General features: G+C 43.6%; 1 protein-coding gene across 1 annotated transcript in view; it reads left to right on the forward strand.

Moving 5' to 3' along the window:
• The window catches only part of LOC137526029 (tyrosine-protein kinase SRK3-like), a 120,851-nt gene that overhangs the window by 12,177 nt on the left and 92,116 nt on the right, over window positions 1–16,558 (forward strand). The window contains exons 3-4 of the mRNA XM_068247240.1: window positions 539–628; window positions 11,082–11,171. Coding sequence (XP_068103341.1) covers window positions 539–628; window positions 11,082–11,171 — 180 coding nt within the window. The remainder of the gene's footprint in view (window positions 1–538; window positions 629–11,081; window positions 11,172–16,558) is intronic.

The following is a 16,558-nucleotide window of genomic DNA, read 5'->3' on the forward strand; positions in this document are numbered from 1 at the left end:
GGGCCGAGTTTGCCCATGCCTGCCTTAGCCCATTTAAAAATGGGCTCTAGGTCTGTTATCGCCACCACATGAGCACGCCCACACTGCCAGATGCACACACCGGCCCACTCGGCCGCCCCCCTGGTCCATCCTGCTCCATTCACAGGCTGTCTCTGCGGCACATGCGCAGTGGCGCAAATACAGACACACACACACTCAGGGACAGGACGCAAAGACACAGTGGTTTTATTTTATAGGATATATCTTTATATAATCTCCCTGTGTCTCTGCATCCCATGTGCCTGTGTCAGTGCTTTTACGCTACTGCACATGTCCTGCACTGGCAGCCGTTGGGACAGGACATAGGACGGGCTGGCCAAGGCGTGTGTGCGCACGAACGGCAGGTGCACACGTGTTCTCTGTAATGCTGCAGTGGTGAAAGACCTAGAGACCGTTTTTAAATGCCTAGTACATATATAATTGTCTTACATTAAGCATTTTCTTCTAGCATATGTCTATTATAATAATACTGTACATCTTTGTTGCCTTTTCCCAACAGGGAAAAAAGTTGATCAGCAGGATGGTAAAAAAGTACTTGTATTAGAGGAACCAGGAATTGAGCAGATTCACAAGAAAGTTCCATTAGAAGGTACGTTTTCCCCTGGCAAGTGGTAACTAATAAAATGGTTTGAAATGACATAAACTGATGCAATTAATAAATTTCAGCACAGACTACAGAAGGTAGAAAAAAAAGCTAAACTTTATTTTTCACTATATTTATTAAAGAACCTCTGTTGCGAAAATCTTAAAATGTAAAATACATGTAAACACATACAAATAAGATGTATGTTTTTTTCCAGAGTAAAATAAGCCATAAATTACTTTTCTCCTATGTTGCTGTCACTTACAGTAAGTAGTAGAAATCTGACATTACAGACGGATTTTGGACTCGCCCATCTTCTCATAGGGGGTTCTCAGGGTTTTCTTTATTTTTAACCACTTGCCGACCGCCTACTTCATATTGGCGGCGGCAAAGTGGCAGCCCCAGGACCACGTAACGCAGATTGGCGTCAGGTCCTGGGGCACTCTCTGGCCGGGGATCGCGCGCTGGGATGCGCGCGCATCCACCGGCAATAGGCTCCGCCCACCCGCGACGTCAACCCGCCGGCCAATCGGAAGCGCCGGCGGGTTGTTAACCCCGCGATCGCCGCTACAAAGTGTATAATACACTTTGTAATGTATACAAAGTGTATTATACAGGCTGCCTCCTGCCCTGGTGGTCCCAGTGTCCGAGGGACCACCAGGGCAGGCTGCAGCCACCCTAGTCTGCACCCAAACACACTGATCTGCCCCCCCCTGCCCCCTGATCGCCCACAGTACCCCTCAGACCCCCCCCTGCCCACCCCCCAGACCACCATTTGCACACAATCACCCCCCTAATCACCCATCAATCACTCCCTGTCACTATCTGTCAACGCTATTTTTTTTTTTAGTCCCTAAACTGCCCCCTGCTCCCTCCTGATCACCCCCCCACCCCTCAGATTCTCCCCAGACCCCCCCAGACCCTCCCCCCCCTGCGTACTGTATGCATCTATCCCCCCTGATCAACTGTCAATCACCTGTCAATCACCTGTCAATCACCTGTCAATCACCCGTCAATCACCCCCTGTCACTGCCACCCATCAATCAGCCCCTAACCTGCCCCTTGCGGGCAATCTGATCACCCACCCACACCAATAGATCGCCCGCAGATCCGACATCAGATCACCTCCCAAATCCATCGTTTACATCTATTCTCTCCTCTAAACACCCACTAATTACCCATCAATCACCCATCAATCACCCCCTATCACCACCTGTCACTGTTACCCATCAGATTAGACCCTTGCGGGCACCCAATCGCCCGCCCACACACTCAGATTGCCCTCAACCCCCCCCCTTATCGATTCGCCAGTGCATTATTTACATCCGTTCTTCCCTGTAATAACCCACTGATCACCTGTCAATCACCCCCTGTCACTGCCACCCATCAATCACCCCCTGTCACTGCCACCCATCAATCAGCCCCTAACCTGCCCCTTGCGGGCAATCTGATCACCCACCCACACCAATAGATCGCCCGCAGATCCGACATCAGATCACCTCCCAAATCCATCGTTTACATCTATTCTCTCCTCTAAACACCCACTACTTACCCATCAATCACCCCCTATCACCACCTGTCACTGTTACCCATCAGATTAGACCCTTGCGGGCACCCAATCGCCCGCCCACACACTCAGATTGCCCTCAACCCCCCCCCTTATCGATTCGCCAGTGCATTATTTACATCCGTTCTTCCCTGTAATAACCCACTGATCACCTGTCAATCACCCCCTGTCACTGCCACCCATCAATCACCCCCTGTCACTGCCACCCATCAATCAGCCCCTAACCTGCCCCTTGCGGGCAATCTGATCACCCACCCACACCAATAGATCGCCCGCAGATCCGACATCAGATCACCTCCCAAATCCATCGTTTACATCTATTCTCTCCTCTAAACACCCACTAATTACCCATCAATCACCCCCTATCACCACCTGTCACTGTTACCCATCAGATTAGACCCTAATCTGCCCCTTGCGGGCACCCAATCACCCGCCCACACGCTCAGATTGCCCTCAGACCCCCCCCTTATCAATTCGCCAGTGCAATATTTACATCTGTTATTCCCTGTAATAACCCACTGATCACCTGTCAATCACCCATCAATCACCCCCTGTCACTGCCACCCATCAATCACCCCCTGTCACTGCCACCCATCAATCAGCCCCTAACCTGCCCCTTGCGGGCAATCTGATCACCCACCCACACCAATAGATCGCCCGCAGATCTGACATCAGATCACCTCCCAAGTGCAGTGTTTACATCTCTTCTCTCCTCTAAACACCCACTAATTACCCATCAATCACCCCCTATCACCACCTGTCACTGTTACCCATCAGATTAGACCCTAATCTGCCCCTTGCGGGCACCCAATCACCCGCCCACACCTCAGAACGCCCTCAGACCCCAGCCCTGATCACCTCGCTAGTGCATTGCTTGCATCTATTTCCCCCCTCTAATCACACCTTGAGACACCCATAAATCACCTCCTGTCACCCCCTAGCACACCTACCCATCAGATCAGGCCCTAATTTGCCCCGTGTGGGCTCCTGATCACTCGGCCAAACCCTCAGATCCCCCTCAGACCCCCTTCCGATCACCTCCCCAGTGCATTGATTGCATCTATTTTCCCCTCTAACCGCCCCCTGAGACACCCATCAATCACCTCCTGTCACCCCCCTAGCACTCCTATCCATCAGATCAGGCCCAATACATCCTGTCATCTAAGAGGCCACCCTGCTTATGACCGTTTCCACAAAATTTGCCCTCTCATAGACCACCTGTCATCAAAATTTGCAGATGCTTATACCCCTGAACAGTCATTTTGAGAAATTTGGTTTCCAGACTACTCACAGTTTTGGGCCCGTAAAATGCCAGGGCAGTATAGGAACCCCACAAGTGACCCCATTTTAGAAAGAAGACACCCCAAGGTATTCTGTTAGGTGTATGATGAGTTCATAGAAGATTTTATTTTTTGTCACAAGTTAGCGGAAATTGGATTTTTATTGTTTTTTTTCACAAAGTGTCATTTTTCACTAACTTGTGACAAAAAATAAAATCTTCTATGAACTCACCATACCCCTAACGGAATACCTTGGGGTGTCGTCTTTCTAAAATGGGGTCACTTGTGGGGTTCCTATACTGCCCTGGCATTTTAGGGGCCCTAAACCGTGGGGAGTAGTCTAGAAAACAAATGCCTCAAAATGACCTGTGAATAGGACGTTGGGCCCCTTAGCGCACCTAGGCTGCAAAAAAAGTGTCACACATGTAGTATCGCCATACTGAGGAGAAGTAGTATAATGTGTTTTGTGGTGTATTTTTACACATACCCATGCTGGGTGGGAGAAATCTCTCTGTAAATGGACAATTGTGTGTAAAAAAAAATCAAAAATGTGTCATTTACAGAGATATTTCTCCCACCCAGCATGGTTATATGTAGAAATACACCACAAAACACATTATACTACTTCTTCTGAGTACGGCGATACCACATGTGTGACACTTTTTTGCAGCCTAACTGTGCTAAGGGGCCCAAAGTCCAATGAGTACCTTTAGGATTTCACAGGTCATTTTGAGACATTTGGGTTCAAGACGACTACTCACGGTTTAGGGCCCCTAAAATGCCAGGGCAGTATTGGAACCCCACAAATGACCCCATTCTAGAAAGAAGACACCCCAAGGTATTCCGTTAGGAGTATGGTGAGTTCATAGAAGATTTTATTTTTTGTCACAAGTTAGCGGAAATTGATATGTATTGTTTTTTTTTTCACAAAGTGTCATTTTCCGCTAACTTGTGACAAAAAAAAATCTTCTATGAACTCACCATACCCCTAACGGAATACCTTGGGGTGTCTTCATTCTAAAATGGGGTCACTTGTGGGGTTCCTATACTGCCCTGGCATTTTAGGGGCCCTAAACCGTGAGGAGTAGTCTAGAATCCAAATGCCTCAAAATGACCTGTGAATAGGACGTTAGGCCCCTTAGCGCACCTAGGTTGCAAAAAAGTGTCACACATGTGGTATCGCCGTACTCAGAAGAAGTAGTATAATGTGTTTTGAGGTGTATTTTTATACATACCCATGCTGGGTGGGAGAAATCTCTCTGTAAATGGACAATTGTGTGTAAAAAAAATCAAATAATTGTCATTTACAGAGATATTTCTCCCACCTAGCATCTGTATGTGTAAAAATACACCCCAAAACACATTATACTACTTCTCCTGAGTACGGCGGTACCACATGTGTGGCACTTTCTTGCACCCTAAGTGCGCTAAGGGGCCCAAAGTCCAATGAGTACCTTTAGGATTTCACAGGTCATTTTGCGACATTTGGTTTCAAGACTACTCCTCACGGTTTAGGGCCCCTAAAATGCCAGGGCAGTATAGGAACCCCACAAATGACCCCATTTTAGAAAGAAGACACCCCAAGGTATTTCGTTAGGAGTATGGTGAGTTCATAGAAGATTTTATTTTTGTCACAAGTTAGCAGAAAATGATACTTTGTGAAAAAAAACAATTAAAATCAATTTCCGCTAACTTGTGACAAAAAAAAAAAATCTTCTATGAACTCACCATCCTCCTAATGGAATACCTTGGGGTGTCTTCCTTCTAAAATGGGGTAATTTGTGGGATTCCTATACTGTCCTGGCATTTTAGGGGCCCTAAACCGTGAGGAGCAGTCTTGAAACGAAATTTCTCAAAATGACCTGTGAAATCCTAAAGGTACTCATTGGACTTTGGGCCCCTTAGCGCAGTTAGGGTGCAAAAAAGTGCCACACATGTGGTATCGCCGTACTCAGGAGAAGTAGTATAATGTGTTTTGGGGTGTATTTTTCCACATACCCATGCTGAGTGGGAGAAATATCTCTATAAATTGACAATTGTGTGTTAAAAAAAGAAAACAATTGTCATTTACGGAGATATTTCTCCCACCCAGCATGGGTATGTGTAAAAATACACCCCAAAACACATTATACTACTTCTCCTGAGTACGGCAATACCACATGTGTGGCACTTTTTTGCAGCCTAACTGCGCTAAGGGGCCCAAAGTCCAATGAGCATCTTTAGGCTTTACAGGGGTGCTTACAATTAGGCACCCCCCAAAATGCCAGGACAGTGAACACACCCCACAAATGACCCCATTTTGGAAAGTAGACACTTCAAGGTATTCAGAGAGGAGCATAGTGAGTCCGTGGCAGATTTCATTTTTTTTTGTCGCAAGTTAGAAGAAATGGAAACTTTTTTTTTTTTTTTTTTTTGTTACAAAGTGTCATTTTCCGCTAACTTGTGACAAAAAATAAAATCTTCTATGAACTCACCATGCCTCTCACTGAATACTTTGGGATGTCTTCTTTCCAAAATGGGGTCATTTGGGGGGTATTTGTACTATCCTGGAATTTTAGCCCCTCATGAAACCTGACAGGTGCGCAGAAAAGTCAGAGATGCTTGAAAATGGGAAAATTCACTTTTTGCACCATAGTTTGTAAACGCTATAACTTTTACCCAATCCAATAAATATACACTGAATGGGTTTTTTTTTTATCAAAGACATGTAGCAGAATAACTTTCGTGCTCAAATGTATAGGAAATTTTACTTTATTTGAAAACTGTCAGCACAGAAAGTTAAAAAAGTCATTTTTTTGACAAAATTCATGTCTTTTTTGATGAATATAATAAAAACTAAAACTCGCAGCAGCAATCAAATAGCACCGAAAGAAAGCTGTATTAGTGACAAGAAAAGGAGGTAGAATTCATTTAGGTGGTAGGTTGTATGACTGAGCAATAAACCGTGAAAGCTGCAGTGGTCCGAATGGAAAAAAAGGCTCTGGTCCTTAAGGGGTTTTATGACTGCAGTCCTTAAGTGGTTAAAAGCACTTAGTGAATGGCAGTTGCTCCGTCCAACTGGCCAAAAAATGTGCAGAGACCAGGAAGGCTGGCAAGCATCTTTGTATAAATAAATAAACTAGCTGATGGCCCAGCGTTGCCCGAGTATGTATCCGGCTGGTGTTTTCTAACTCTAACACACAATTACTCAATTATTCAATTACCTAGTTTGTGAGCTTTGCGGTCTTTGGAAGTAATAATTTGCATTGAAATGAAACAAATCCGAATGGCTGTTTGTGGCTCCACCCCCTTTTCTGAATTTGAACACCAGTCAATTCATGGCCAACTGTACCAGGTTTGAGGCTAGTGGCATTAACAGTGCAAGAACGGCAGCATTTAAATATGCCCCTTGAAAATTAATGGGTTAATTCTGATTGCCTTTTGTAGACTCCACCCACTTTTTTGAATATTCATTCCAGTCACCCAGTGAAAAACTGTGCAAAGTTTGAGAACCCTGGCATTAACAGTGTAAGAATGGCTGCAGTTTACATTTTCCCAGTGAAATTTGTAGTTTTTCCTACATTCAGACTATCCTGACCTGTATTGCAACATTTTCTATTCCATCCACGCCCAGCAGGGAGATTAGCTACAGTGCAACAGGTTGCAAACTTCTTGATAATGTTGTGCACTGTGGACAAAGGCAAAGCTAGATCTCTGGAGATGAACTTGTAACCTTGAGATTGTTGATATTTTTCCACAATTTTGGTTCTCAAGTCCTTAGACAGTTCTCTTGTTCTCTCTCTTTTGTCCATGCTTAGTGTGAGACACACAGACACACAACGCAAAGACTAGGTGAACTTCTCTCCTTTTTATCTGCTTTCAGGTGTGATTTTTAAATTGCACACACCTGTTACTTGCCCCAGGTAGGTGCATCACATGCTTGAAACAATCTTATTTGTCCACAATTTTGAAAGTTAACCAATGATTTTATTAAGCCCATTTTTGAATGGGCCCTCAGATCCAAAATCAGCACAGCCATCTGTACATAATGTATAGAGCACAGAAAATGCAAACACGCATACTCCATGCATATACATATATCACACACAGCCAATATCCCTCACTCACTTTTAGGTCTCCCCGCCTTGCCAAATTCCCTTTCACCTCTTAAAGAGGAACTGTCGTGAAAATCTTAAAATTTAAAACAAATACAGATAAGAAGTTAATTTTTTCCAGAGTAAAATGAGCCATAAATTACTTTTCTCCTATGTTGCTGAAAAGCTTTATGGAGATGAAGATTTCATTTTTCAGCACAACCTGGCACCTGCTCACTGTGCCAAAACCACTGGTAAATGGTTTACTGACCATGGTATTACTGTGCTCAATTGGCCTGCCAACTCTCCTGACCTGAACCCCATAGAGAATCTATGGGATATTGTGAAGAGAAAGTTGAGAGACGCAAAACCCAACACTCTGGATGAGCTTAAGGCTGCTATCGAAGCATCCTGGGCCTCCATAACACCTGAGCAGTGCCACAGGCTGATTGCCTCCATGCCACGCCGCATTGAAGCAGTCATTTCTGCAAAATGATTCCCGACCAAGTATTGAGTGCATAGCTGAACATAATTATTTGAAGGTTGACTTTTTTTGTTTTAAAAACACGTTTCTTTTATTGGTCGGATGAAATATGCTAATTTTTTGAGATAGGAATTTTGTGTTTTCATGAGCTGTATGCCAAAATCATCAATATTAAAACAATAAAAGGCTTGAACTACTTCAGTTGTGTGTATTTGAATCTAAAATATATGAAAGTCTAATGTTTATCAGTACATTACAGAAAATAATGAACTTTATCACAATATGCTAATTTTTTGAGAAGATCCTGTACTTCTTATTTGTATATGTTTACATGTATTTAAAATTTTAAGATTTTCATGACAGAGGTCCTTTAACTCCATTATCAGCTTAGTTCAGAGCTGTGAACACAGGGAGGAGCAGAGCAGACTACAGTATATTTACCTTTTTCTGCTCTCCCTTAGCCTGGGCCTTAGAATCAATATCTGCACTAGTGGAATCACATGTACAAATGGGAAGAAAAAGCAAGAGCACAGGAGTTACAACTGGAGAGCTTACCCTCTGCCAATAGTCTCAGCACTGCACATAGTGAGGGGTGAAGACTGACGTGAATAACGATGAGAAGATGAATTCACAACAGGGGGGGTCAGGAGATCTGTGTGAAAGGCAGCAGGAACATTTCTGTGTGCTTTACTGGTGCTAGTATTGAGTAGCATTCAGAATCTATATTATACCAGCAAGCATCCCCCTCAGAACTTACAGCTATGGCCAAGTGTCTGACAAGTGCTCTGTGAGTTTTACTTTACTTCATAGTAGGGCCCCCCTTGCTGGACCCCGAAATCCCTCGGTTCCCATACACTTCTATCCGTTGTGATACTCTAATGCTTTACTAGGGTGAAGCAGTGGCGTACCTAGGGCATTTGGCACCCGGTGCTGGGTATTAAAAGACACCCCCCCCTTTAAAAATGGGCGTGGTCACAACCGGAAAAAAATTGGGTGTGGTCATGACCGCATGAGGGCGGAGCTAACTGTAATTTAAAGTATTAGCTAGTATAGTTGCCCCCAGTATAGCTAGTACAGTTGCCCCCAGTATAGCTGCCCCAGTGAAGCTAGTATAGTTGCCCCCAGTATAGCTAGTATAGTTGCCTTCAGTATAGATAGTATAGTTGCACCCAGAGCTGCCCCAGTATAGATAGTATAGTTGCCCCCAGTATAGCTAGTTTAGTTGCCCCCAGTATAGTTGCCCCAGTATAGCTAGTATAGTTGCCCCCAGTATAGTTGTCCCCAGTATAGCTAGTATTGTTGCCCCCAGTATAGCTAGTATAGTTGCTCCCAGTATAGCTAGTATAGTTGCCCCCAGTATAGCTGGTATAGTTGCCCCCAGTATAGCTAGTATAGCTGCCCCCAGTATAGCTAGTATAGCTGCCCCCAGTATAGATGGTATAGCTGCCCCCAGTATAGATAGTATAGTTGCCCCCAGTATAGATAGTATAGTTGCCTCCAGAGCTGACCCAGTATAGCTAGTATAGTTGCCCCAGTATAGCTAGTATAGATGCCCCTAGTATAGCTAGTATAGATGCCCCCAGTATAGCTAGTTTAGTTGCCCCAGTATAGCTAGTATAGATGCCCCCAGTATAGCTGCCCCAGTATAGCTAGTATAGATGCCCCAGTATAGCTAGTATAGTTGCCCCAGTATAGCTAGTATAGTTGCCCCAAGTATAGCTAGTTTAGTTGCCCCAGTATAGCTGCCCCCAGTATAGCTAGTATAGATGCCCCCAGTATAGCTAGTTTAGTTGCCCCCAGTATAGCTAGTTTAGTTGCCCCCAGTATAGCTAGTATAGATGCCCCCAGTATAGCTAGTATAGTTGCCCCCAGTATAGCTAGTATAGTTGCCCCCAGTATAGCTGCCCCCAGTATAGCTAGTATAGATGCCCCCAGTATAGCTAGTTTAGTTGCCCCCCGTATAGCTAGTATAGTTGCCCCCAGTATAGATGCCCCCAGTATAGCTAGTTTAGTTGCCCCTAGATGCCCCCAGTATAGTTGCCCCCAGTATAGCTAGTTTAGTTGTCCCCAGTATAGCTAGTATAGCTGCCTCCAGTATAGCTGCCCCCAGTATAGCTAGTATAGATGCCCCCAGTATAACTAGTTTAGTTGCCCCTAGTATAGCTGCTCCAGGAGGGGGGAAGCAGCGCTGGAAGGAGGGGTGACAGGGATAGCGGCGGGGAGGGGGGAAAGATCCCCCCCTCCCTCACCTGGGTCCCCTCTTTCCGCCTCTCTTCCCCTCCAAATGACAGCGGGGGCAGCGGGCAACTTAGAGTAAGGGCGGGCGGGCGGACAGAGACTACTCACTTTACGTCTGGCTGCGTTCCAGCAGCTGGAGCGCTCCGTCGCCGTCACGTGCCTCTTCTCCGCCTCCAATGCGTGTCACAGCATTGGAGGCGGAGAAGAGGCATGTGACGGCGACGGAGCGCTCCAGCTGCTGGAACGCAGCCAGACGTAAAGTGAGTAGTCTCTGTCCGCCCGCCCTTACTCTAAGTTGCCCGCTGCCCCCGCTGTCATTTGGAGGGGAAGAGAGGCGGAAGGAGGGGACCCAGGTGAGGGGGGGGGGATCTTTCCCCCCTCCCCGCCGCTATCCCTGTCACCCCTCCTTCTAGCGCTGCTCTTCCCCTGCTGCGGCTGCATGGGGGGTCGTGGCGACACCCCCCTGGCTGGCTGTCACCCGGTGCGCCACGCCCCCCTGCGCCCTATTGTAGGAACGCTACTGGGGTGAAGACACTAAAACCAACAAGTTTAATTCATTTTCTATGCAAACACTGCCACCCTTTGGTCATAATTGGTAATGCATCTTACATTATAGACATTCACACATAATGGTTGTAAATATGAGAACGATTTGTTTTTCTTTGGAAAGAATAGCATGTTTCAAAATAAATGTGTGTAGCTGGTATTTTTTTTTCAATGCAGTTTGTGTTGATGTTTACTATTTTTCTTTCTAGCAAGTTTCTGTTATGATATGTATCTTTTCTGACTTGTACAGTAACCATACTTTTCCCAACAGGTAAAGACATTGTGATTGAAAATGGAAAACCAGTACTTTTGCTTAAGGATCCGATAATCCAGACTGTTTGGCTACAGATTCCATTATCAGGTGAGGTTCCAAACAAAAATTAACAAACCAGCAAAAACAATGGACAAGCACCATCTATGGACATAAGTATATAGGATCACTAATATAGATAGTAAATAACAATTAGGTTTGTGCAGTATGGCACCTACCAAATAAGTAAGCTCCTCCCAAAAAATACAATGCTCAATAAACCGCACCAATCCAGTTTAAATTCAAGTGTACGAAAGCATCTTTATTGAACACCAATAAAACCAATTAAAAACAATGATTAAAAATCTATGAGCCACGCCAGCGGACCAATATTACATGATATAATAACCAGAATGACCCAACAGGTTATTACATAAAGTGTCAGTGCAATAGTTACCAAGTGTGCAATAAATAATCATATAAGGTTCAATAAAATAAATGCAAAATTGTGAAATTGTCCAGAAAGACCCAAAAAGTGTAGCGTTAATACAAGATGTGGTAACACTGCCCACAGAAGTAATAGGCAGAAAAGTCAGAATCAACTACCAGTGTGTGGAAATGCGTGGGCTGACAACTGCAGGGACAAGCAGAATAGTTAGTTTAGACCCTGCACATTAATGTAATTTGCATGTGCTGTGCCTTTAAACTTGCCAAGAGACACTTATGCGGCCAGTTTGGTAGCACACACCTTCTTTGTTTCTCTTGTGCAACTCATAAACCAGTACTAAGCTGGTAAACAGGCCAACGTCAAGGCAGGGCACATACAAGTTGAAGTTGTTAAACTGGCAAAAAATCATGAACGGCAGCTAGAAAGTGAAATCCCTCCAGTTTAACCTCTTCACCTCGAAGGGTTTTTCCTCTTAAAAAAACAGAGCAATTTTCACCCGTCAGCGCTCCTTCCATTCATTCACCTATAACTTTATTACTACTTATCGCAACAAAACAATCTACATCTTGTGTTTTTTGCTACTGATTAGGCTTTCTTTGTGGGGTACTTTTTGCTACAAATTATTTTATTCTAACTCAGTTTTAGTGGGAATAATAACAAAAAAATTTAAAATAAAACATGCTACCATAATTAAAACCCACACATTTTATTTGCCCATTTGTATCGGTTATTGCAATGTTTAAAAATTTTCCCTAGTACAATGTATGGCGCCAATATTTTATTTGGAAATAAAGGTGCATTTTTTCAGTTTCGCGTCTATCCCTAATTACAAGCCCACAATTTATAAAGTAATTGTAGTATACAGTTTTTGTATACATATTAAAAAAGTTCAGTCACTAAGGTAACTATTTATGCATTTTTTTTATTTGCAATTTTTTTGAATTAAAAAAATGGTAACTTTAGGGGAGTGTGGGAGGTCAAGGGTTAATAAAAAAAAAAGGTAATTAGGGATGATTAACTGAAAAAAAAGGGGATGTAATATTACAATTTGGCCACAAGATGTCCTCAGTGGTAACTTCAGCTCCATACTATTAGTACGGAAACGGAAGAACTACGATCGCCGGTAATGAGCGGTGGTACCGAGCATGGGGGGCGAGCGGGAAGGGGGGGGGGCTCGGTGGGAGGCACGCAGTACCTCCACCCCTGCACAGAGCTGTGGCAATTTGCAGGGGCGTAGTTACTCGTCCCGGGGGAGGTGAAGTGGTTAAGAAACAAGATCAAAACATGAGGCACTGTCAAAACAGTTTAGGTTAATGGAGTGAAGAAGCCTATTTGCTGAGAACTGTAGGGTATAACCCCTCTAAGAATATGTACTTCTAATGTGATGCCTTGATTTTATAGTATAGGCTAGTGGGATTCTAACAGGGATAAATTGTCTTGTATTTAGATGACACAACCGGGAGAATGCACATTAAATCAGATCATCCAGTAAAAAAGTATAACATTTTATTAATTAAAAAAAAGGCACTACAACATACATCAAATTTATATATACAGGCAAAAAATGCAGAAGAACATGCTTTTAGCTATTTTGAACAACATGGTTTTAGAAGATACATGAAAGGAATATAAGACATTTTCTCTTCCTAAAGGTGTCCACAAATATCTTTTAAATTCAAGAATTTCAATCACTTTTTCTGACTGATTGTGACATTTAAAAACTGTGACCAATCTACCACATACGTGTGTTCAATTTCTACCCAGTTATGAAAAGAATGATTGAAAACTATGAGAAAATTGCTTAGAAGTATATATAAGGAAATTGATCTACCACACACCATTCAATTTTCATAAAAATTTATCAGAAAAATCCAGCACTCCTAATAGACTTTTATTGAATAAAAATGGGAAATCTGATCAGATTTTTTGCTTAAAAAAAAAAAAATTAGATTTTTCAGAAAATCGGATCGTTTTTATCGAATTGGTGTAAAATTGGATCATTTTATTGTATTGTGTCTGGCCACCTTAAGTAAAGCTACACCCACTTTTCCTGAATTTGTAGCCTTGGTCACAAAGTGACCAACTGTGCCAAGTTTGGGGACTGTGCCTTGATTACAGTGAGAATGGCAGCCGTTTACATTTTGTCCCATTGACATGAATGGGAGAAGTCTGATTGGCTGTTTGTAGCTCCACCCAGGTGTGCAGGGGGGATGCTAGACCACTGGAACATATCATCCCAGGTAGTAAGTGATCTGTAGACCAAGTTTCGCTCAACTCGGTTAAGACGTTTTCGCCTCCTTTTCAGAATTTGAATCCCATTCACCCAGTGACCGACTGTAGCAGGTTAAGACCTCTGCTTTAAACAGTATAAAATGACAATGGTTTAAATATTCCCCTTGGAAATCAACAGGTGAATTTTTATTGGCTATTGTAGACTCCACCCACTTCCCTGAATATTGATCCCAGTCACCCAGTGACTAACTGCAAAGGTTGAGAACCATCCCATCAAGTGTGAGATTGTCTGAAGTTTATATTTTACCAGTTAAATTGTTTTTGGTTCCGCCCACTTTTTGTAACCTTGACACACAGTCAGTCAATGACCAAGTTTGTGAGCTTTTGGGTTGGGGGCATAAAAAAATGTGTGAATGAAAGCAGTTTATCTACCAAAGAAATCTGATTGGCTGTTTGTGGCTCTTCCTCTTTAGTGAATTTGAATCTCAGTCACCCAGTGACCGATTGTAACAACCTTGAAGCCTCTGCCATTAACAGTGTAAGAATGGCAACAGTTTAAATATTCCCTTTAAACATTAATAGGTGAATTTTGATTGGCTGTTGTAAGATCCACCCACTTTTCTGAATATTAACCCCAGTCACCCTGTGACCAAGTGTGCCAAGTTTGAGAACCCCGCCATTAACAGGGTAAGAATGGCAACAGTTTACATTTTCCCATTGAAAATGAATGGCTGAAATTTGATTGGCTGTTTAATGCTCTGCCCACTTTTACTGGATTTGTAACCTATGTCACCAAGTGGCCATCTGTGCCAAATGTGGGGACTCTGGCTTGATTGCTGTGAGAATATCGGCCTTTTACATTTTTTCTATTGACATCAATGGGTCAAATCTGATTGGCTGTTTGTAGCTCCACCGAGGTGTGCAGGGGGGACGCGAGACCCCCAGAACATATCATCCCAGGTAGTAAGGGATCTGTATACCAAGTTTTGGTCAAGGCGTTTTCGAGTGATTGCGGCACATACACACATACATACACACACACACATACTGTACATCCGATTTTATATATATTGATGGCACCCTTAATTCCGACTCGTACGCCGAAATTAAAGGTTGAATGAGGATGCAATTATGGATGCATTCAGAATCGCCATCTGTGATCGTGGCTGATCATGGATGCTGATTCCAGTTCCGTAATTGCTCAAAACTGACCGTAATTTCGGATTACCCGTAATTTCGAGGTTGTGATGAGCACCACTATTAATCTGAGGTTATTATGACTTTATAAGAATTGTCATATTTTTTCTGTTATGTTTGAATTGGTAATACGTCAAAAAAAAGTAATTCAGGTTCATAGTTTTTCATTGATGTAGAAAATCTGTAGGTGAAATGATGGTAGAATTTGATTGATGATTGTAACGATCGGTGTCAGCACACAGAGAGAATCTGATTATTGGAGATCTGCAGTATCACCAAGAATACAGATTATACCTGATTATTGATGATCTGCAGAATCACAAATAATCCAAGTATAACTAACCTCTGGACACCTTTATAGTGTGAGTGTTTGGTGCAACAGTAATGACTTTGAGTAAGACCACCCGAGGAGCAGGTGGTCTTTGGCAGTACGGGCGATACCGCCTTTTGGGAAATATAAAAACCTTCCAGTAGCCTGAGACCTCCAAAGGGGTGGAGTCCCAGGGTGAAGGTAGGAGGGACCTGTAATTGAGTGACACCTGAAGGTGGATGTCACTAGCAGGTCTGGAGACCTCTCTTAAAGGGAGAGATAGCTCTCAAGGTCGGGCAAGCCAGGTCGGCAACGCACAGACAGATAAAGTACAAAGACAGAAGACTGATTCGGTATCCAAGGCAGGCAGGGTTTGGCAACAGGAAATCAGATATGCGAGGTTCCCGAATCAGAAAGCAGAGGGATAGTCAGGAATGCAAAAGGTCATAACAGATAACAACAATTGCATAGTCTTGGGTGTGAGGTCCGTGGTCTCTACACCCTGGAACTAGTCTGGAGTATAACAGAATGATAACACAGAGTCTCTAGGCTTGGGTGTGAGGTCCATGGTCTCAACACCCTGGAACTAGTCTGAGGTATAACAGAATGATAACACAGAGTCCCTAGTCTTGGGTGTGAGGTCCGTGGTCTCAACACCCTGGAACTAGTATGGAGTATAACAGAATGATAATACAGAGTCCCTAGTCTGGGTGTGAGGTCCGTGGTCTCGACACCCTGGAACTAGTCTGAGGTATAACAGAATGATAATACAATAATGAACAGAAATAATCTGGCTCAGTGTGAATTCCCAGGTCCTCCTGGTTCTAACACACTGTTGGATCTGACTAAGGTCTGAGTGCTTCCACATAAGTGTTCGCAATGGCAGACAACCTGAAAGTGACCAGCAGTGACTTTATATAGAGCAGCGCTCTCTGGCGCCACCCCTACCCAATAGCCACCTGCCTTGAGGTCAGCTGACCAACCTGGTCAGCTGATCCCTCTCCGTTTGTCATAAAGGCTCTGCCTCTCAGTGCGCACGTGCGTATTCCTCAGCCTATTATTATTATTATTATTATTTATTGTATTTATAAAGCGCCAACATCTTACGCAGCGCTGCACAATAGATAAATGGGTTAACATACAGGTAGAACATACGGAAACTCACAACAAAACAAGATCATGCAAATGATTTGATAACAATACAGTATCATAGGTCAAAATAGAGACTGTTCGAGTCTACAAGAGGGGTGGTTGCGAGTAAGATTGCATAATCAAGCTGGATACGTTAGGGAGGAGGGCCCTGCCGGAGGC

The sequence above is a fragment of the Hyperolius riggenbachi genome, chromosome 7 (assembly GCF_040937935.1).
Source record: "Hyperolius riggenbachi isolate aHypRig1 chromosome 7, aHypRig1.pri, whole genome shotgun sequence".
NCBI lineage: Eukaryota > Metazoa > Chordata > Amphibia > Anura > Hyperoliidae > Hyperolius > Hyperolius riggenbachi.